The 22,033-nt window shown below is 38.1% G+C and overlaps 2 protein-coding genes across 6 annotated transcripts in view; both read right to left on the bottom strand.

Annotated features, from left to right (window-relative positions):
* Positions 1-10,946, bottom strand: part of ZNF215 (zinc finger protein 215) — a 32,264-nt gene extending 21,318 nt beyond the window's left edge. For 2 of the 5 annotated variants that reach the window (XM_042958866.1, XM_042958863.1), the window contains exon 1: positions 10,338-10,946. The gene's annotated coding sequence lies outside the window, so the exon portion shown is untranslated. Of the gene's footprint in view, positions 1-1,959; positions 2,027-7,422; positions 7,507-10,337 lie in introns of those variants that run through there. The other 3 variants (XM_042958864.1, XM_007083169.3, XM_042958865.1) reach the window with 3 other exon arrangements.
* Positions 10,947-13,703: 2,757 nt separating this feature from the next.
* Positions 13,704-14,663, bottom strand: LOC102957890 (olfactory receptor 2D3). Its single transcript, XM_007083281.2, has one exon. The coding sequence runs from the start codon at positions 14,646-14,648 to the stop codon at positions 13,704-13,706; it is 945 nt and encodes a 314-aa protein (XP_007083343.2). The 5' UTR covers positions 14,649-14,663.
* Positions 14,664-22,033: the final 7,370 nt, after the last annotated feature.

Below are 22,033 nucleotides of genomic sequence, written 5' to 3'. Positions count from 1 at the left end.
AGTGTGTGTGTGTACATATGTGTGTATGTGTATATATATGTATATACACATACACATATATATAAAAGGAATATTACTTAGCCATAAAAGGAGGTGATTTTGCTATTTGCAACAATATGGATGGATCTAGAGGGTATTATGCTAAGTGAAATAAGTCAAACAAAAATGAATTCCTCATGACTTCACTTATATGTGGAATCTAAAAACCAAAACAAATGAACAAATAAACAAATCAAACAGACTCTTAAATATAGAGAACTGGTGGTTGCCAGAGTGGAGGTGGGTGGTGGGGGGGGGGTGGGGATCAGCAAAATAAAGGGGATTAGGAAGTACAAACTTCCATTTTGAAATAAATAAGTCACGGAGATGAAAAGTACAGCACAGGGAATATAGGCAATAATATTATAATAATGTATGGTGACAAACAGTGTCTACACTTATTGTAGTGAGCATTTTAAGTACTATATGGAACTGTGGAATCAATATGTTATCTACCTGAAACTAATACAACATTGTAGGCCAATTTTACTTCAATTAAAAAAAGAGTGCATTCCCAGACTAAAATGATTAGAAGTTTTCATTTGTTAGGACTCATTATCGGCCAGTCTGCAATGTCCACCAGGGAAGTAATAGGCTCAGCTAAGCATTTAGACTCACATGACTACCATGGGCCATATTTGGCACTAGTTGTTCAGAAGGTCTCTGGACAGAAAACACAGCTTGCTAGCCGAGTAACTGGCATTGTTCTTCAGTGGGAGTCCTCACAGAGTATAGCTCAAGTCAAGAGATCTACATAGGTTGTGCAGAAAGCACATTGACTTAAAGCCTTCCCACAAGAGCCAGAGTCTTTTTTAACAACTCTGAGCACAGCACTCAGGGTTCCCCAAAGAACTTCCCCCATTAGGAGAATCATCACATTCAGGGAAGTTCAGATACAGCTTTCTACCTGATTTACAATTCTCCCAGTCTGAAAGCAATTGAACTTTCAGGGTTCATTTTTTTTTTTTAATATAATTTATTGTCAAATTGGTTTCCATACAACACCCAGTGCTCATCCCAACAAGTGCCCTCCTCCATGTCAGAGTTCATTTTTTACTATATACCTCTAAGCCAGTGGTTTTCAGGGGCAATTTGGTACCAGGGGAAATCTGACAATTCTGGAGACAGTTTTGGTTATCACAACTGGGAGCTCTTACTGGCATCGGGTCAGAGAAACCCAGGGATCCTGCTAAACATCCTACAATGAGTAAGATGGTGCTCAATAACAAAGAACTATTCAGCCTAAAAGGTCACTAATTCCAAGGTAAAGAAATCCCTGCTATAGAAAATATATAGTGACAAAGAGTACATACTTTGGAGTCATACTGACAGGAGGTTAAATAGCAGCTGTACTAGTAACTACATGTATGAAATTAAGCAAATTAGTTAACTAAAACCTGAATTTTCTCAATTGTAACATGGATATAATAATATCTATCTGACTGAATTACAGTGATTAAAAGAACTCTCATCCACTTCTTGGAAGATAATAAACACTAGACACCCATTTTGTTGAGAGTTTTTATCATAAATGGATGTTGAATTTTGTCAAATGCTTTTTCTGCATCCATTGAAATGATCATATGATTTTTATCATTCATTTTCTCAATGTGATGTATCACATTGACTGATTTGCAGACATTGCAAATCATTTATCTGGTAAGAGATTAATATCCAAAGTATATCAGGAATTCATACAACTTTATAACAAAAGAAAATTAGACTTGAAAATAGGCAGAAGATTTGAATATTTTTCCAGAGAAGACATTTGAACATTTTTCCAAAGAAGACATACAGATGGCCAGCAGATACATGAAAAATGCTCAGCAGCATTAATCATCAGGTAAATGCAAATCAAAAGCACACTGAAGTATCACCCCACACATTTTGAAGGATTATTTCCAAAAAGAGAAGACATACCAAGTGTTAGTGAGGATGTGAAGAAAAGGAAACCCTTGTACATTGTTGGTGGCAGTGTCAATCGGTGAATCCACTGTGGAAAACAGTATGGACATTCCTTAAAAAATTAAAATAGAACTATTGTATGATCCAGCAATTCCATTTCTGGATATTTATCCAATAAAAATGAAAACACTAACTGGGAAAGATATATGCACCCTCATATTCATTGCAGTACTGTTTACAATAGCCAAGACATGAAAATAACCTAAGTGTCCATCAACAGATCAATGGATAATGAAATTGTGTGCATGCATGTGCATGTGTGTGTATATACATATAGGAATATTATTCAGCCATAAAAAGAATTAAAATCTTACCATTTGAAACAAATGGATGTGCCTTGAGGGCAATATGCTAAGTGAAATAAAGTCAGACAAAATACCGTATGATGTCTCTTATGTGTGTAACCTTAAAAACAACAACAAAAAACAAAATTGGTAGTTGCCAGAGGAGAAGGGTGGTAGGTGGGAGAAATGGGTATAAGGGGCCAAAGGTTAAATTTAAAAAAGCCTGAAGCAATGGGCAAAATATCAATTTTCAATACTTTCCATTGTGTTTTTTAAAAAAATATTTAGAGAAAGAGAGTGCGCGCACACACGCAACCCCAGGAGGAGCAGAGAGACGACAGAGGATCCAAAGCGGACTCCATGCTGACAGCAGCCAGCTGCCAGCCCAATGTGGGGCTTGAACTCATGAACCACAAGATCATGACCTGAGCTGAAGTTGCACACTCAACCGACTGAGCCACGCAGGCGCCCCTCCATGTGTCTTATTGCAACCATATAATAACCACTTAAAAAACAAAACAAAACACAACACTCAGTAGATTTTCATATATACGTGTGTACATCTGCTTGTTAGCAGATCTTACAGACTGGCCAAAAGTTAGTTCACAAAAGTATTTCCTGACCTCATCTATTGGCAATGTCTACCTGAAAGATTATTCAACATTCAAATAAAGATTAGTATATGGAGCAAAAGAACAGTATAGAGAGGCCTATGAAAAGAGAGTGCAGAAGGAAAAATGCACAATGCTCAAAAAAGTCAAGGCAAGAAAACATTTTAGAATACGTACTGACTTTCTGAAGAAAAAAAAAACAAGTATGGAAATGAGTGGAATCTGTAAGACTGAAGGCAAAAGAAAATATACAATAGCACTGTACTCTAGTTGATAAAGTTCTTTCCTGTGGAGATATACATTAACAATTCTGATACATTATGCATGTATATCGGAATTGAACAATAAGTACATGCACTGCAGATTGTGAGAAGCAGCTTTCTTAATGTTTGAGTAGGAGTTTTCAGATAATCAAAGGAAAGAAGCTAGAATGGCTCAAGTGGTAATGAATTAGAGTTGGAGATATCAATATGAACTTCTGTGTAGCTTACTATAAAGGTGGTTACATACAGAAATATTTATAGATATTTGTATATACAGGGATTAGCATGCATGCATATATTTCCTAGCTCTGTCAGCTGAGTTGGCCTAGAAGCAAGGACATCCCAGGACCAAAAATAACACTTAGCTCCCAGGTCTCAGTTTCTAATACCATACTTCAATAAAAGGAACCAGGGCTCCACGGAAAAATGGCTGATTTTAAAACTGGAGAAAAAAAAATACAAGAAGAGGTGGAGCATCTTGAAGTACTAAAAACTAAACAAAAGCTCAAAAACAAAAACACATTTACTGGGGCACATCAAAAGCACACCGGAGCCAAGCGAAAGAGCTCCCAATGGCCAAAGCTGGAACAATATTAGTAATAAACAATCTAACTATAAAATTAATGCCCATAGGCTATATTAATACAGATGACTGACTCAATAAATAAATGGGGTAGAATAGACAAATCTCCCATACAGAAGAGTCCAAATAATTTGTGTAGCTATTCAGCCCTCTAGGAGGTACAGAACTCTCTATCCCTGGAGTTTGGACTCTGCATAGTGAATTTCTCACAAAAAAGTATATACAGGAAAAAGGAAAAAGAGTAAATTTATAATGGAGAAACCTAAAATATATACCTCAACAAGTGATCAAAGTTAGCACCAATAATGACAGGTCATGTTGACAGTATGTACCTTTGAGATGGTATGGTAGAAATAGCACTTTGTCTCTGATTTTCCTTCTCTAAACCCATAACACCAGTCTAATCATGAGAAGGATTCTAACAGACAAATTCTAATAGATGGTCTTCCTATAAAATACCTGACCAGTACTCCTCAAATCTGTAAAGGTCATTTAAAACAAGTCTCAGAAACTATCCCAGCCAAGAGGAGCCTCAGGAGATATGATAATTAAATGTACTGTGGCATCCCAGATGGGATCCTGATCAGAAGAAGGACATTAGGTAAAAATTAAAGAAGTATGAATAAAGTATGGACTTCAGTTAATATATATATTTCACTGACTGTAACAAATGTACCATATTAATTTGTTACTAATAGGGTAAATGGGTATGGGGTGTATGGGAACTCTCTGTACTATATTCTCAAATTCAGTTAAGTAAGGTTTTACTTAGAAAAGTCAACACCCACATTAAAAGCCTTGGTTCTCCTCAGATGGTTTATTCAATTTATTTAGGAAAGAACTTTTTGTGGGAGGAAGGCACTGAAGCTGAACTGCCTCTTTATATAAGTGGGAAGGGAAATGGGAAGTTAGGGAGATGACTGAAATAGATGTTACACTTGATTCCTATGTTCTATTTGATTCTCACTCCCACACTCTGTTGGAACTGCTTATGAAACAAATAGGCAGTTTCCACCTCCACTGTGGTTACCTCATAGTACATTCTAAGTTGTGGCCTTTTCTACATTGTTTCTTAAAACTATGTTTCTCTCCACTCCCCATCTTGTAAAAAATTTTTTTTTACATTTTTATTTATTTTTGAGAGACAGAGCACAAGTGGGGGAGGGGCAGAGAGAGAATGAGACACAGAATACAAAGCAGGCTCCAGGCTTTGAGCTGTCAGCAGAGCCCGATGTGGGGCTTGAACTCACAAACTGAGATCGTGACCTGAGCCGAAGTCGAACGCTTAACTGACTGAGCCACCCAGAACCCCCTCCACTCTCCATCTGGTAGAGATGTACTGACACCATTTATATGCTCCTTAGTACCCCTTACATGTCTGCCAGACACAGGGCAACGTGGATCAACTGAAGGAAGAATATTTGAGACCCAACACAAACCTTCTCTAAAGCTTAAGGAAAGCACAGGTTCATTAAAAAACAAAAAGAAAGTTTCAAAGTGCTTAAGAGGTATCACGGAGTCCCAGCAAAAGACTAAACTATATGCCCAGATACTTTTTTAATTAACATAAAGGGAGAAAGCAGGGGTGAGGGTTGGAGGTGAGGGAGGTGAGCAGTTCACAGGCAAAATGTTAAAAAATAAAACGAAACACCAAGGAAGCACAAAAATTAAAAAATTAAAGGTGGAAAGAATAACAAGGATATCCACTATAATGGTAAATGTACTGGGTAAAAATTTTCACTATATAAACACTCAAGAGACATGGAAAACAAAAGAACTGCAAAGTTACAAATAAAGGGATTAAAAACCTAACAAGCAAATGTAAACAATACACAGGGATAAAATGAATTAAAAAGCCCACAGGGCACCTGGATGGCTCAGTTGGTTAAGCCTCTGACTCGGTTCCAGCTCAGATCATGATCTCACAGTTCGTGAGTTCAAGCCCTGCATCGGGGACCACACCCATGGTGTGGGGCCTGCTTGGGATTTTCTGTCTCTCTCCCTCTCTGCCCCTCCATGGAGCACTCCCGTGTGTGTCCTCTCACTCTCTCTCAAAATAATTAAAAACTTAAAAAAAAAAGCACAAGTATATTAAAGTAGACAAAAAGGAAACTTTAAATGAAGGTATAACTTATAATGAAATACGACTTATTAAATGTACCAAATAATGTAACTGGAATATGTTTATGGCAAAATCCTCAGAAAACAAAAGATGAAATCAACAAGGACACAACAAATAAATCCTTAGCAAATAAGCTATATCCTTAACAGGTAAACTAAATCCTTAATCCTTAACAAACTAAAATTAAGTAATAATATAGTAGATATGAAAAATGTGCTTAGTGTGATGTAATGTAGTTTCTATTCAAGCACTTATGAAAATGTTTACAAAAGCTACTATGTATGAGGCTACAAAAAAACTCAATAAATAAAAAGTATCTACCAGTGAACAGACTACATTTATCATCAGAATGAAAACTACAATTTGACACAAAAAACATTCTCAACTAATTCGAAATTTAAACTTTGTTTCTAAAATACACCTCAAAAGACAAAAACAATGGACATCAAAATCTATAGAGCACGGTTCAAGCTCCACTGTTAGGCAATGTCAAAGACTTACATATGTAATTAAATAATAATGAGATAAACATTCAACTCAAAGTGAGAAAAAGCAACAAAATATACTGGGAATTTATAGGTTAAGTATATAAATTAATAAATTACTCGGTATCAATAATTATAGAGCTAGAAGGACAGAGATGTTCAGGACGACATGCTTGCATTTAAGATTTCAAAAAGGGAACAGTTTGGGTGACAGAACGTCCAAGGTACGACTGTGACTGCGAGAAGCTTAAGTGGTCTGTAAGCGATGAACACGGGAATAAACAAAGTCAAGAACTGAAGTTTAAGCTCTAGTACTAACAGACGTCTTTCAGGACGATGGTGGCAGTCAGAATGAAGCGTTAACTGTGAGCCACTACCACTGGAAGGGAGGGTTCAATAAGGCGCAGGTGACAGGAATCTGGGGCGTTAAACAAGCAGGTGACACAGGATTTTATAGCATTGAGGAAAAATGGAACAGGGGCCAATTATGTGGGCAAGGTAGCATCTGTCGGTGAAGAGGGTTGTTTTAAACCTAATAGGTAGAGCAGAAGCTTGAGTTGAAAACAGCCTTGGAGATTAGCGCAGGTAGAGGAGCAGAAAGCAGTTTGCAAATGAAGCGTCTGGAATTTGAAAGACGCCTTGAAGTTTAACTGTTTGGAGGAGTAACAAGGAATGACTGGGAAAGAAGCCAAGTGGCAATGAAGGTTTCCCTATTTTCTTTTCCAGCTGATGGATCCAGTCACACTTGGTATTTCCACGAGGAATCAATACCAGTCATTCCCGAACCCACTAATGAAGATACTTTCCCCAGGTCAAGTGCCTGCAGATTGCCCCCGTTACAGAGTGGAAGTGAGGGCTGCACTAAACGCTGCTCAGGACTGCTCTCCCACGCACCGATTTCCTTCCGCAGCCCGCGCCTTCCCCGCCACTGGTGACCCCTCCAGGTGGTCCCGCAGAGACTGCGGGGCGCGGCGCCGGAATCCTCTTAACTGCGCACAAGCCGACGCCCTCCAGCGGGATTCCCAATTCCGCGCACCCGCGTCCTCGTCGCCCGCTGACCACGGCGATACCTGCGGGCACAGCTCCCAGCCGGCACTCTGTTCACTCACACCCAGGCGCCAGTTCCGACAGGAGCCACGGAGGTCTCTGGCCTCGCAGGCGGAAAGAGGCGGCGTGGGTAATCACGCCGGAACTAAGAAGCCGTGACCACACCCGCCTATTAAACACCAACGCCGCCGCCCCTCTGGGTCTCCTAAAGGCCAAGGCGAGCCTCGGGCGCACGCACGCGCACAGGCCCTGGGAGGAGCCCCCAGCGGCCCCTGCGGCCTCAGTCTGCAGAGTAGACTGGGGGCTTCTCCCAGTCCCTCCCCCTTCCTCAGCCCCGCCCCCTCCGTAGACTTTCGTCCAACCCCAGGGCCACGAACGAATGGATGCGGGCTTCCGGTAGGGTGGAGGCGAGGGTAAGGCGCAGGGAGAACGGCATCTCAAACATTCTTTGCTTCCCCCATCCCATCCCATCCCATCCCGGAAAAGTGTCCAAAATCTTCCTCACCTTTTCCGTGCCCCCCCCACCCCACTTGAGTGGAACCAAAAAATGTGACAGAATTTCGAAAGGATACCAATTTGTATATAACATGATTGTCACTGATTTTATTGATTCACTCATTCATTCATTCTGTTTTGCAACCAAGTAAAAAGTGTCGTGGAAGATCATGAGTTCAGTTTTGGCTGAGTTGAGTTTGAGATACTTTGTGACATCCAAGAAGCAATGTCAGATAGGCATACGGATCGAGGAGTCTGGAGACCTTAGAGGTGTCTGGGGCCAGTGGTGTAAAATTTGTGTCAATTCTGGGTAGATGATAGTTGATACTATGAGTGAGGATGACATTGTAGAAAGAACAAAAAGGAGAAAATACTAAAATGAAAGGGCCCAGGATTGAGCCCCAAAGGAAGAACTCAAAATAGTAAATCAGGGAGAGCCTCCCAGAAAAGGAGCTTTACATCTAGAGCACGAATTGACCAAAATAAAACAAAAGGGGAATTAGATATTTTTTTTGCCAACCTCCTCTGTGCTCACTACTATCATAAGCAAATTATAAATATCATCTCACTCATCACCACGACACTATAAGGTAGATATTATCATTCCCCAATCTGTTGAAACTAAAATCTGGCAAAGCTAAGCTCCAAGCTCAGATCACTTCATATTTGCATCACTGCTATTCACTCAATGTTTCAATACTTAGAGAGCCATTAGTAAGTTTTGACAGAATTGTGGAATGACATTTTCCAAGATTGGGGGTATGGTGTGTGCTATGAATTGTTTGCAATGAGGCTGACCTTTATGGAAGTCACATTAAATTAGCTAGGCAAAACCAAAATTTTAACTTGTAAGTGTTGCCAGTAAATAGGCTCGAATATAATCTATAGCTGATTAAAGAGCAGAGAAATGGAAAAAGCACAAAGTAGGAAGGAGAAGGACCAGCCTTTCTCCTCTCATACCTTTCATAGATATGAGGTTTCTGGCCACTTACCTTCAGAGGTCCACGGAAACACTGACATTGCTCTCTAATTGAATAGGGTAATTTTCAGGTTGCAGTCACCTCACTGAAGGTTTTTTTAGTTTATTTTTTAAAGTTTATTTATTTTGAGAGAGAGAGAGAGACGGGGGGGGGGGGGGAAGGGGGAGGGGTAGAGATGGAGAGGGAGAGAGAATCCCAAGCAGGCTCTGCATTGCCAGTGCAGAGTCTGACACGGCTCAAGCCCACCAACAGTGAGATCATGACCTGAGCCAAAATCAAGAGTTGGTTGCTTAACTGACTGAGCCACCCAGGTGCCCCAGGTCCAGATATTTTTTAATGGAACAATCTTATGATTGTTCTTGCAATATATGACTTTTATTGTGAAGGTAAAACTAACTGGGACTTGATCCTTAAGATTCATACAGTTGTCTGCTACAGACTCCATTTCCTTCTAGCATCATGAAATCTAGGTCTTCTGAATTAGAACCTAATTCAGCATACAGAGAAAACTTAAATCAACACTTTTCCTAGGCCACACATTCATTCAGCAAATTTTTATTGAGAATATGTGACTAGTACAGACATTGTACTAGCAGTAGGGAACACATTAGTAAACACAATCAGGGGTGCCTGGGTGCCTCAGTCGGTTAAGCGCCTGACTTCAGCTCAGGTCATGATCTCACAGTTCATGGGTTCAGGCCCCTCGTCAGGCTCTGTGCTGACAGCTCGAAGCCTGGATCCTGCTTCAGATTCTGTGTCTCCCTCTCTCTCTGTCCCTCCCCCACTCATGCCCTGTCTCTCAAAAATGAATACACATTAAAAAAAAAAATTTAAACACAATCAGATGAGGACTGTCTTAATGCCCAACAGAAGCATTCCCTATTCTAAGCTCACTCAACTCTTCTGTGTTCTTCACTCAACATTCTGTATTCTACATATTCTCATAATGTTGTGTTATGTACATTATGAGTTATACTGGTCAGTTTGGAATGTATAGGTTGTCAAGACATTAGTGGGGGTGATTTGGTTTCATAGGCCATGGGTAATGGATATTTGTCAATTTTTGGCTTCTGATCATTTGAGTACCTTTTCCATATTTATGGCCTTCTGTGAATCATGGGCTAGTAACAACCTGTCTGCCTCCACAGAAGCTGAATACACCTGAAATTCACTTTCTTTGCCTTAATTGCAGCTATTGTATAGCATGTAACTTGGACTCAATCAATTAGATACACTCAGTCTAGACTGAATTAAGAGCTAGTGACATGAAAAAGCAAGGACAGCAAACCATTTCTTTTCTTTTTTTAGAAATAGACTTTACTTTTCAGATCAGTTTTAGACTTGCAGAAAAACTGAGAAGTACCCTTAGTTCCTATATACCCACTTATCTTCCATTATTATTGTGGTATCTTTGTTACAATTAAGAAAATCAACACTGATATCTTATTAACAAAAATTCATACTTCATTTGGATTTTCTTTGTTGTTCTTTTCTTTCCCCTCATATCCTTTTTCTGATTCAGGATCTCATCCAGGATGCCACATTACATTTAGTTGTCATGTCTCCTTAAGGCTTCCTTGGCTGTGACAGTTTCTCAGACTTGTTTTTGATGACCTTCACAGTTTTGAGGACTACTGGTCATATATTTTATAGGAAGCTCATGTATTAGAATTTGTCTGATGTTTTTCTCATGATTAGACTGAAGTTATGGGTTTAGGGAAGGACAATCACAAAGATAAAGCGCTATTTCCATCACATCATCTCAAGGGTATATATATATCAACGTGACTTATCACATTGCTGTTAACCTTGATCACCTGACTGATGTAGTGCTTGTCAGCAGATAACTTCTTTTTTCTTTTTCTGTCAGTGGCAGAGGAAGCACCAACTCCCAATTTCCAGCCTCAGCGAATCAGCAGCTTCCTCTGCAGGGCCTGGGCTGATGGTGTTGGCAGAGTAAAGTGCGCCATCTAGTGCTAAACGGCAGTGATGTTCCCATGACACCCATTCTGTGACAGGATTTTGGCCTGTAGTTCTGGCTGCAGGACCAGAATTACCATTGTTTCAGTATTTTTCCTTTTAGCTTAAATCACACATAGTCAGTCTCTATTACTTACAACTAAGAACCCTAATCATATATTATCTTTATTATTATTTTGGGGTGTATGCACTAAATTTTTTTCTTTAGAAGCATTCTGACAATTTATTCCCTCTCACTATAGCAGGAGATATAGCATATTTTTTGTTGGTTTGTTCATTTTGAGAGAGAGAGAGAGAGATAAACTTCTATTAGTAATGTGAAAAATTCCCACTGGCATCTATTTTGATGGAATGAATGGGAGCATAATTCTCTCAGCATTTGAGTTATCCATTCCTGTGTAACAAACCATCTCAAAACTTAGTGCCTTAAAACAGTAACCATTTTATTTTGCTCAGGAGTCTGTGGTTTCAGAATTTGGAGTGGGAATGGAAAGTATTGGTAATGGCAATATTAAAGATATGACCATGCAGCGAATGGCTGAGATCATTGGAGGAATGAAGATCAGGGAATTCTGAGAATACAGATATTTGAATATTTGATTTTATGTGAAAATTAGATAACTAAGATCTATAACAGGAGTAGTGTCTTGGGAAAGTGACAGTGATCCAGAGCTTAAAGTCTTCAAGGAAAAGGGGGAAGTGACTTAGGAATCTAAAATAAAGTAAAAATCTCACAATCCCACTTTCTCAGCCTCCCCTATTTCTTCCTTCTTCCCCATGGTGAGACTTCTCCAAATTAGTGTTCATATATTCTGTTCACATTGTCTTACTTTTCCTCCTGTTACTGAAATAGATTTCATTTAGATCATCACAGGCAGCCAAGTCACCAACTTCACATACTAGTGTTTTGTCCTTGTCTATATCACTTCAACTAGCACATTCTGTTTGAATGAGTTTCCTCTGATCCTCACACCCAGATTGGTGTTTGTCTATTGTAGTACACCTCCAGTAATTTTAAAAGAATAGTAACAAATGCAAAAATGTGTATTAAAACACATTATGTGTCAGTCATTGTTCTGGATGTATTGGATACAATCAGAGTTGGATATGATAAAATAAGAGCTCAATAAGTTATTTTAAAATGAATGCATGGATGCATGAATGAAAGAAATAAGAAATATAGCTACTAGATTTTATTACGTCACTGGGGAGGTCTTCTACTGAAGAGTCAGTAGTTCTTGACTCATATCCATGGTAACTGTAGAATGGTTATCATGGAATCCCCTCTAGACATGTGATTGGCTAAAAGTTGGGGAAAAATATGCAAAGCGCTGTCAGACAGATTGTTTGGACTAAGGGTTTATGAAACCTGAAGTAGACCCCAGAATTGACCATTGTAGAGAAGTTGAGACACAGTCAGATGTGGTTATAGGCATCTAAGCCTATGAAGGGGTCAGCCTAGGATTAGTAAACTCCAATTCCTCAAATTCTAATTTCTCTTTTGCTTTTGGAAGAAATATTCATTGGGTAAATAGGGCCCTTTCAAAAGAGGCTGACCAGAATGGTTAGAGGGTGCCAAAGCACATTACATGAAGGAAATTTAAAGAAACAACTGGGTGTTTGGCTGTGAGGATTGAATTTGGGCAAGTATAGAAACTGACTTCAGTGAATTGTGGTATAGTATAATGAAAGTTGTTCTAGGACTAAAACTAAGGAAAGTGGGTTCAACATAAAGGAAAATTGATTTTGACTTACCATAAGGAAGATCTTTGTAATAGCTAAGAACTATCTATAACTGACCCTTGAACAACACAGGTTTGAATTGCATGGGTCCACTTATATATGGAGTTTTTTCAATACAGTACAGTGATGTAAAGGTATTTTCTCTTATGCTCTTCTTAATATTTTCTTTTCTCTAGCTTACTTTATTGTAAGAATAGAGTATGTAATAAATATAACATAGAAAATATGTGTTGATTGACTGTTTATGTTATTAGTAAGACTTCCAGTCAATAGTGGGCTATTAGAAGTTAAGTTTTGGGGGAGTCAAAAAGTTACATGCAGATTTTCAAATATGTGAGGGTTGGCACAATCTAGTTCAAGGGTAGCTGTATAAATGAAAGAGAATAATCCAAGAGAGTAGGGAGATATATATTCTTGTTTCGGCAAATGCTGGACAATTACTCAATAGAAACATTATAAACTGGTTTAAGTCTCAGGCCTATGTTTGGAATTAATGACTGTGAAATTCCCTTTTTACTCTGATAGTCTATGTTAATATGAAATTTGGGATGATGAGATTAAAAAACTCATTTTTTTTTTGAGCTTTCAAGAGAAAACATCATGAACTAGGAAGTATTTTGCTTTTGGTACCATTTTACAAGCTGAAATGCTGAGCCATGAATGATCCCAGTATTAAAGACTCTTCCAAATATATTGGTTGTTTCTATCAGAGCCTATTCCTGGAGATTTATATGACTGGGACATCTAAATCTGAAATGTCTTCGATGTTAGTGTCATGTATGCAACTCATATTAGATGTTACTTCAAATAATCCAGTTTAAACCTCTTAGATTCAATTGTGACCATGCTTAAAACATCCATATTAGCTGAATTAACCACAAACACAAACTCCAAAATAGTACTTGATGTGTTTCATAATCAAGAAAACCTAACTTTTTATCATTTTATTTCTCCTCTGTGTTCTAGTTTAGCATGGAGTATTCATGGATTTTGGAACATGTCCTTCACTTTTATGCTTCTTGAAATGATCTAATTCATAACTGCCTACCAAAAGCCTGCACCTTTTTTAAGGATGTTACCATAGTTCTAAAAGTCAAACCCAGAGATCACTGCCTCTGAAAAAAGGACTTTCTTCCAGCTAGTTTCCTGAGAGCCCCTTTGACATCCTTGTTTCTCAGGCTATAAATTATGGGGTTCAACATTGGCGTCACCACTGTATAGAACACAGATATCATTTTATCCCGCTCTTTTGCGGTCTTGGAGTTTGGCCGCATGTAGTTGAATATTCCTGACCCATAGAAGAGGACGACAACAATGAGATGGGAGCCACAGGTAGAGAAAGCCTTGAGCCTCCCCTCCCCAGACTGCATCTGGATCACAGTGGAGATAATATTCCAGTAGGAGACAAGGATCAGGCAGATAGGAGCTAAGAGGATGACCACGCCCATTGCAAAGATGGCCATTTCTGTGCTATAAGTATCTGCTGAAGCCAGCTTCAGGAGGGCAGGAGGTTCACAAAAGTAGTGATTAATAATATTCTGTCCTTGATAGGGTAGTTGGAAAGTAAAGGTGGTATCCACCAGAGACACTAGTGCCCCACTGGCCCAGGATCTTATGGCCAACTGGAGACACACCTGGTGGGTCATGATAGTAGAGTAGTGCAGGGGCTTGCAGACGGCCACATACCGGTCATAAGACATCACCGCCAGCAGTGCGCACTCTGTACACCCAACCAGAAGGGAGACAATTATCTGTGTCATACATCCAAAAAAAGAAATAGTTTTCCTCTTTACAAGGAAGTGGACCAACACTTGGGGGACAATGCTAGTAGAGAAACAGAGATCTGCGAAAGAGAGGTTTCTAAGAAAAAAGTACATGGGAGTGTGAAGTCGAGAATCCATGAAGATGAGAATGATGATGAGCAGGTTTCCAAATACAGTCAAAAGATAAATGATGAGAAAAAGAGTAAATAGCAGGATTTGGGTCTTCAAGTCCTGTGAAAGGCCAAAGAAAACAAACTCAGCCACAGAGGTTTGGTTTTCCTCTCCCATGAGATTTATGTCTGTTTACCTGTTGGTACAAATAAAAAGAACAAACTGTCGGTTTGTGACATCAAGTCCTATAGAAGAGTATCATTTAAGGCTTAGTTTAAAACCAAATTGGAGGGGCGCCTGGGTGGCTCAGTGGGTTAATTAACCCTCCAACTTCGGCTCAGGCCATGATCTTGCGGTTCACAAATTGGAGCTCTGGCGTCCTTGGGCTCTATGCTGACAGCTCAGAGCCTTGAGCCTGCTTCAGATTCTGTCTCCCTCTCTCTGCCCCTCCCCCGCTCACACACACTCTCTCTCTCTCTTTCTCTCTCTATCAAAAATAAATAAATATTTTAAAATAAATAAATAAATAAAGCAAATTGGATATTTCTAGCCTTTTGCTATCCAAGTTGTTCTAATTAATATTAAATAGAATATTGTAATTCTTATTAGGTGGTTGTAATTTAAATCCGCTTCATTTTCTTCCAAAACTCTTCTTCACAGTGCCACTTATTTATAGATAACTATGACAGTGTTAAAGCCTTCTTGGCTAATTCTGATATGAAGATATTAGACTTCATGTGGACTTTACTAAATGGCTCTACACATACTGTTACAAAATGACTGTGTATACTGTTAGCACTGTTATCATGCATAAAATTGCACCACTAACTGTTCAAAATACTCCATCTTTAATTATAACATACGCTTGAAAGATGAGAAACAGCTTTCAGGCATCAAACTCAATTTGACCTCTTAAAAAACAACAAATTTTTCTTGGTTGAAAAATAAAGCCTTAGCATTCCATACACTAAGGATTGTTCTATTTTAATTAAAGAGAAAAATATGAAAAGTAAAACAATTAAAAAAACAGGAAAAATAAATTAAAATTCTTGTGATATCTAGATAGGATCAGACTGACACAAGAGCTGTCTAGGAAAACGTGAAGTTTACAACATAAACTGAAAGACTTCTGTGAGAAAATAATATCATGAATAAGATTAAAAGATAAACTATAAACTGAGGAAAATATTTGAAGGAGACATTATGTCAAACAAAAGTTAAAATACTTTATCACAGGGACATCCGGGTGGTTCAGTCAGTTAAACATCAGACTCTTGATTTTGGCTCAGGTCATGATCTCATGGTTCGTGGGATTGAGCTGCATCAGGCAGTGCGGAGCCTGCCTGGAATTCACTCTCTCTTCCTCTCCTCTGTTCAGGTGCTCTCTCTCTCTCAAAATAAATAAACATTAAAAAATACCTTATTACATTAACATTACATATAAAACACTATGAAAATTGTTCAGTCCAAGAAATAATGGGCCAAAGACATGAACAGACTACTTACAAAGAAGAAATACAAAGCTGCGAAATTTAAGAAAAATACTCTATATTATTATAACTAAATAAGTACAACTACAACAATGAGGGATATATTTTTCACTTGGGAAATTAGCTAAGATTTCAACAAAACAATCACATCACAAAATAGTAACTAGTAGTTTATTGAAAATTTAACACATGACAGGCATTTAACACATGACAGACACTATTAATCTTACTTTGCAGATGAGAAAACTGAGGCACAGAAAAGTTCAGCTACATTCCCCAAATTAAACAATTAATAAATGGCAGAATTCATTAACCATATAATGAGGGTGCAGGAAAAAAAAAGACATTTTTGTACAATGCAAGTGGGTAGGAAAATTAGTCCAATCTTTCTAGAAAAAAATTTTGTCAAATATATTTTAAAACTTAAATATTCATATACTTTGACCCAGTTCTCAATAGTATGGGGGAGGAAGATATTCTTTTTTTACTAGTCTTTTCTTCCCTGTGAGGAATAATCTGACTTGTGATACTCTAGTGTGTTGCTTGGTCCATATTTACTATTGGTTACGGTTATTGTGCTTTAAAAGGTCATGCATGTTCTATTTTCTCACTTCTTCATGGTACTGAACTGATAAAATGGACAAAGTCCCCCTCAAGTTGTAAGGGAGGTTGAAGATTTTGAAAGACTTTAGAGGAGACTGAGTACCCCAACCCAGGCTAATCAGAGTTCTGAATTTGAGTGACATTAGGGACTAGTGCAATTAACAAAAAGCAGTGTCTTATTTTTCATGTTTCTTGTTTCTTTTCTAGAACTCTAAGGAGGGGGGGACCTGGGTGGCTCAGTCAGTTGAATGTCTGACTCTTGATTTTGGTTCAGGTCATGATCCTGGGGTTATGGGATCAAGTCCTGGGTGGAGTTTGTGCTGAGCATGGAGCCTGCTTAAGATTCTTTCTCTCTTTCTCTCTCTCTCTCCCCCTCAGCCTCTCTACCTCACTAGCACTCTCTCTTTAAAAAAAAAAAAAAAAAAAAAAAAAAAAAAAAGAACTCTAAGGAAGAATGACCAGGACTAGAATATTAGTATTAGTATTAGTACTATATTAATATTAGGAGTTCCTGAGTTCCCTAGGCCTAATATCATCTAATACCCCCAAATATTATCCCAATTTCTAAATACATTTCTAGGAATCCATTCTAAATAAATATTCTAAATTTCAGAAAAATGTTCACAAGAAAATATGTTTATTATGTTAGATAATAATGGTTAAAAACAGACACATAGACAAATGGAATAAAATAAAGAATGTAGAAATAAACCTACACATGTACAGTCAACTGATCTTTGACAAAGGTGCCAAGAATACACAATGAGCAAATGACAGTCTTTCCAATAAATGGTGTTGGGAAAACTTGATATCCACATGCAAAAGAATGAAATTGGACCTTATTTCATATCATATACAAAAATCAACTGAAAATACTTACGACCTGACACTAAAAAACTCTACAAAGACAATATAGGGAAAATTTTCTAGGCATTAGACTTGGCAATGATCTTGGATTTGACACCAAAAGCACAAGCAATAAAAGCAAAAGATAGACAAGTGAGATTAAAAACAAAAGAAAAGTAGACTAACTAAAACCTTCTGCACAGCAAAGGAAAAAATCAACAAAATGAAAAGGCAACCTATCAAATGGGAGAAAATATTTGCAAACCATATATCTGATAAAGGGTTAATATCTGAAATATACAAGGAACTCATACAACTCAATGACAAAAAAGCAAATAATCCAATTTTTAAAATGGACAAGAAAATTGAATAAACATTTCTCCAGAGAAGATATACAAATGGCCAACCGGTACAGGAAAAGTTGTACATCATCACTAATCATCATGAAAGTGTAAATCAAAACCACAATGAAATATTACATTACCCCTATTAGGATGGTTATTATAAAAGGGTTGGAAAAAAGACCCCAGAAGTTAACTAGTGTTGACAAGGATGTGGAGAAAAGAAAATCCTTGTACGTTGTTGGTGGGACTGTAAATTTGTACAACCACTATGGAAAACAGTTTGGAGGTTTCTCAAAAAATTAAAAATAGAACTATCATATGATCCAGCAATTTCACTTCTGGGTTTATGTCAGAAGAAATTGAAATCAAGAAATATCTGAACTCCCATGTTCATTACAGCATTATTCATAATAGTCAAGACAGAAGCAATTTAAATGTCCACTGACAAATGGATAAAGTAAATGTTGAATATACATACAATAGAATATTATTCAGCCTTAAAAAAGAAGGAAATCATGCCATTTGTGACAACATGGATGAGCCTGGAGGACATTATCCTAAGTGAAGTAAGCCAGATACATAAGGATAAAGAGTTAAAAAACAAACGAAAAAAGGACAAATGCTACATGATATCACTTGTGTAAAATAGTCAAACTCATAGAAGCAGAGTGGTGTGATCATTGCCAGGGGCTTGGGGAAGGAGGTAATTATTAGTCAAATTAGGTATTAGTCAAAGGATACTAAGTTTCAGTTATGTAAAATGAGTAAGTCCTAGAAATGTACTGTACAGCAGAGTGCCTATAGTTATTCAAAGAATAACTATTCCTCTCCCTGAATTATTTCTGAAATTCCAAAGGTAATATAATAACTTTTCTCATCACTATCAATAATGTAGTGTTTGTTATTTTCTTTTTTCCTTGACTTTATTGTCTAGCTGTTATTGAATACTACTATTTCTTCTCTTCCCAACAGAGGATGATTGATTTCATTAATAATAATAATGCCAGTCATCTTCCACTGGTACTTACAAAAAGTGGTTTTGCTAATGCCTTAGGGACCAATGTTAATATATGTTTTCAAAATGCACAGAAAGAAAGAACTTTCAAAAATTTATTTTTAAAAGTTTATTTATTTTTTATTTTCTTGAGGGGAAAAGGGAGAGAGAGAGGGAAAAAGAGAATCTTAAGAAAGCTCTATGCCCAGCGCAGAGCCCAACATGGGGCTCAATCTCACAAATGTGAGATCATGACCTGAGCCAAAATCAAGAGTCAGACACTTAACCAACTGAGCCACCAAGGCGCCCCATTTTTTTCTTTTTTAATGTTTTTGTTCTTTAATAGGCTATCTATTACCAATATAGGAAAAATATAAAAATGGGTAAATCTATATAGCACTTAATTGAGGATGCTCTAAACTAAAGTCACTTTATTGCATCTGCTTTCAGTCTTGATAAAGTAACTGCTATAGGACTAGCTCTCTTGCTAGAAGCAAATATAAAACAAAATATGGAACAACTATATTCAGACATTGGATAATAGCCAGTTCAGAATGTAATCCTGTATAGCAAGGAAGCAAATAAGGTGGGTTTCATGGTCACATTAACTTTATGCTTAGAGGCACTTTCAGAACCACAGTCCATGCAGCTGGAGCCTAAGCAGAACATGATGGCCTTACTGAGCTGAGGAGACAGAGACCCATAAATGATAGTGCCAAAGCATTTGGAAATTGTGAAAGAGCATCAGAAAGGAAGTAGTTGTACAGTAAAGGCACTTTAGGAATCTGAACAAGTCTTGGCTGCATAATAAGCAAAGCAAGCATAGGATAAGACAGGGAAAACGCCTGAAAAAACAACTATTAGGGGCCAGGTAAAGCAGCAAGATTTTGGAATTCCAGCCATCCAAAATTGAGGGGCTTCATGGAAAACTCTTGGCAATGAGTTGCTCAGTGAGTTGCTTCTGGCAATGAGACCTCTCAGAGGACAGGTCTTAGGAATAAGCTATGATAAGTTAAAAATGCATTTTATAAACCCCAACATATAAAACAATAGTTATAGCAAAAAAAATCAAACAGAATATATAAAATGGAATTGCAAAAATACTCAATTAAACAGAAGGCAAAAAAAGATGAAAAGAACAAGGAATACACGGGAAAAATAGAAAGCAAATACAAGATAATAGACTTAAACCTAATTGTATTCATAATACATGAAAAGTAAATGGATAAAACATTCTTATTAAAAGGGAGAGATTGAGAGCTTGGGAAGATGGCAAAGTAAGAGGACCCTCAGCTCACCTTATCCCATGGATACAACTAGATAACATTCACATCAATGTAAATAACCCAGACAATGACCTGAAGACCAGAACAAACTCCACAACCGAAGACAGAAAAAGGGCCAAATTGAAGGAGGTAGCAAGGGTGAAGACATACTTTGAGAATGAAATAGACCATGGCAGTCTGCAGTGGGTAGGTAGCCAATGGCATGGAGAAGGGCAAAAAACAGATGTCACATCTGGGAGCCTGCACCGAGGAAGATGAATCCCTATAACATTTGGCTCTGAAAGTGAGAGGGACCAAACCTTGTGAGTTCTTATAACCAGCAAGATTTAAAGTCTTATATTTAAAAAAAATCAGAAGACTCAGCTCTGGGAGAGCCCAGAGTGTGTTAGGAAGTGGAGTCCTGCCCTTAAAGAGATAGCACAACAAACAGCCAGGGAAGATACAGCATGGAAGCAGTAGTTTGAAAAATGCTGGGGGCAGATGGGAGGGAGAGTAATTTACTCGTCTCAGATGGCACAGATAGGCAGGGATCACAGGGAGACCCCTCCAGGAACAAAGGAGTTGGCAGGCACCATTTCCCTCCTTTGCCCTCCACAGCATAAACAAAGGGCCACCTGCAAGAACCAGCACAGTGCTGACACTTACTAACTTGGTTATACCAAGCCTCACCCCCACTCCCACTTTGGCAGATCCACTCTTCCCAGTCACGCTTGCCTTAGTCCTGGCTCTATGGGTTCCCTCCCTCAAAAGACCAGCACAAACCCCACCAATGCCACATCTCTGGACCTACGTATTTTGCAGGATTTCATTTCTGGCAGCAGCAGCAGCAGATCTCATTTTGCAAGTAGACCAGTGCACACCTTGTTAAAAATGTGCCCCACTTGTCTAGGGACAAAAGACTGCATACAACAGACAAAGATAGCCTCTGCGGACAACTGGACTGAAGAAAAAAGTGGTCAGGACTCAATAGCAGGTCATATGCAACACACATAGGAGACACTTCCTGAAGCACCAGCAAGAACAGGTCTGTCTGGAAGAACAGGAGACACTGCATTGCAGGACACTATAGGATCTAGTTGACTTTCCTAACACACAGAAACAGACACAGAGAGTTAGACAAAATGAAGAGACATCAGAATACGTCCCAAAGAAACAAATAAACAAACAAACAAACAAGACAAAATCACAGCAAAAGACTTCAGCAAAATAGATATAAGTAATAGGCCAGAGAAAGAATTTAAAGTAACGATTATAAAGATACTCACTGGACTTGAGAAAGGAGTGGAGGACATCAGTGAGACCCTTAAGAAACAGATAAAAAAGAACCAATCAGATATGAAGAACACAATAAATGAGATTTAAAATATACTTAATGGAATAAATAGCAGTCTAGAGGAGAAGAGAAACAAATTAATGACCCATAAGACAGAGTAATGGAAAGTAATCAAACAGAGCAAATGAGAGAAAAAAGAGAACAGACATAGGGAATCAGTGACTCCATGAAGCCTAATAACATTTACATTATAGGGATTACAGAAGGAGGAAAGAGAGAAAAGGGGGCAGAGCATTAATTGAAAAAGTAATAGCTGAAAACTTCCCATTTCTGGGGAAGGAAACAGAAATCCAGATCCAGGAGGCACAGAGTTTCCCCCAACAAAATCAACCAAAAGAGGTCTGCAATAAGACACATAGTAATTAAAATGACAAAAAGTGTAGTAAAGAGAAAAATTTTAAAGCAGCAAAAGAAAAGAAGACAGTTACATACCAGGGAAACCCCATTAAGCTATCAGCAGATTTTTCAGCAGAAACTTTACAGGTGAGAAGGGAGTGGCTAATATATTCAAAGTGCTGAAAGGAAAAAATCTGCAGCCAAGAATATTCTATCCAGCAAGATTATCATTCAAAATAGAAGGGGAGATAGAGTTTCTCAGACAAACAAAAATTAAAAGAGTTCATAACCACTAAACTACCCCTGCAAGAATCATTAAAAGGTACTCCT

Source organism: Panthera tigris, chromosome D1 (assembly GCF_018350195.1).
Source record: "Panthera tigris isolate Pti1 chromosome D1, P.tigris_Pti1_mat1.1, whole genome shotgun sequence".
NCBI classification, from domain to species: Eukaryota; Metazoa; Chordata; class Mammalia; order Carnivora; family Felidae; genus Panthera; species Panthera tigris.
This window is presented reverse-complemented; position numbering and strand designations above follow the sequence as displayed.

Coding starts and splice junctions, on each gene's coding strand:
- LOC102957890 (XM_007083281.2), bottom strand. CDS start 14,648: ATGGGAGAGGAAAACCAAACCTCTGTGGCTGAGTTTGTTTTCTTTGGC.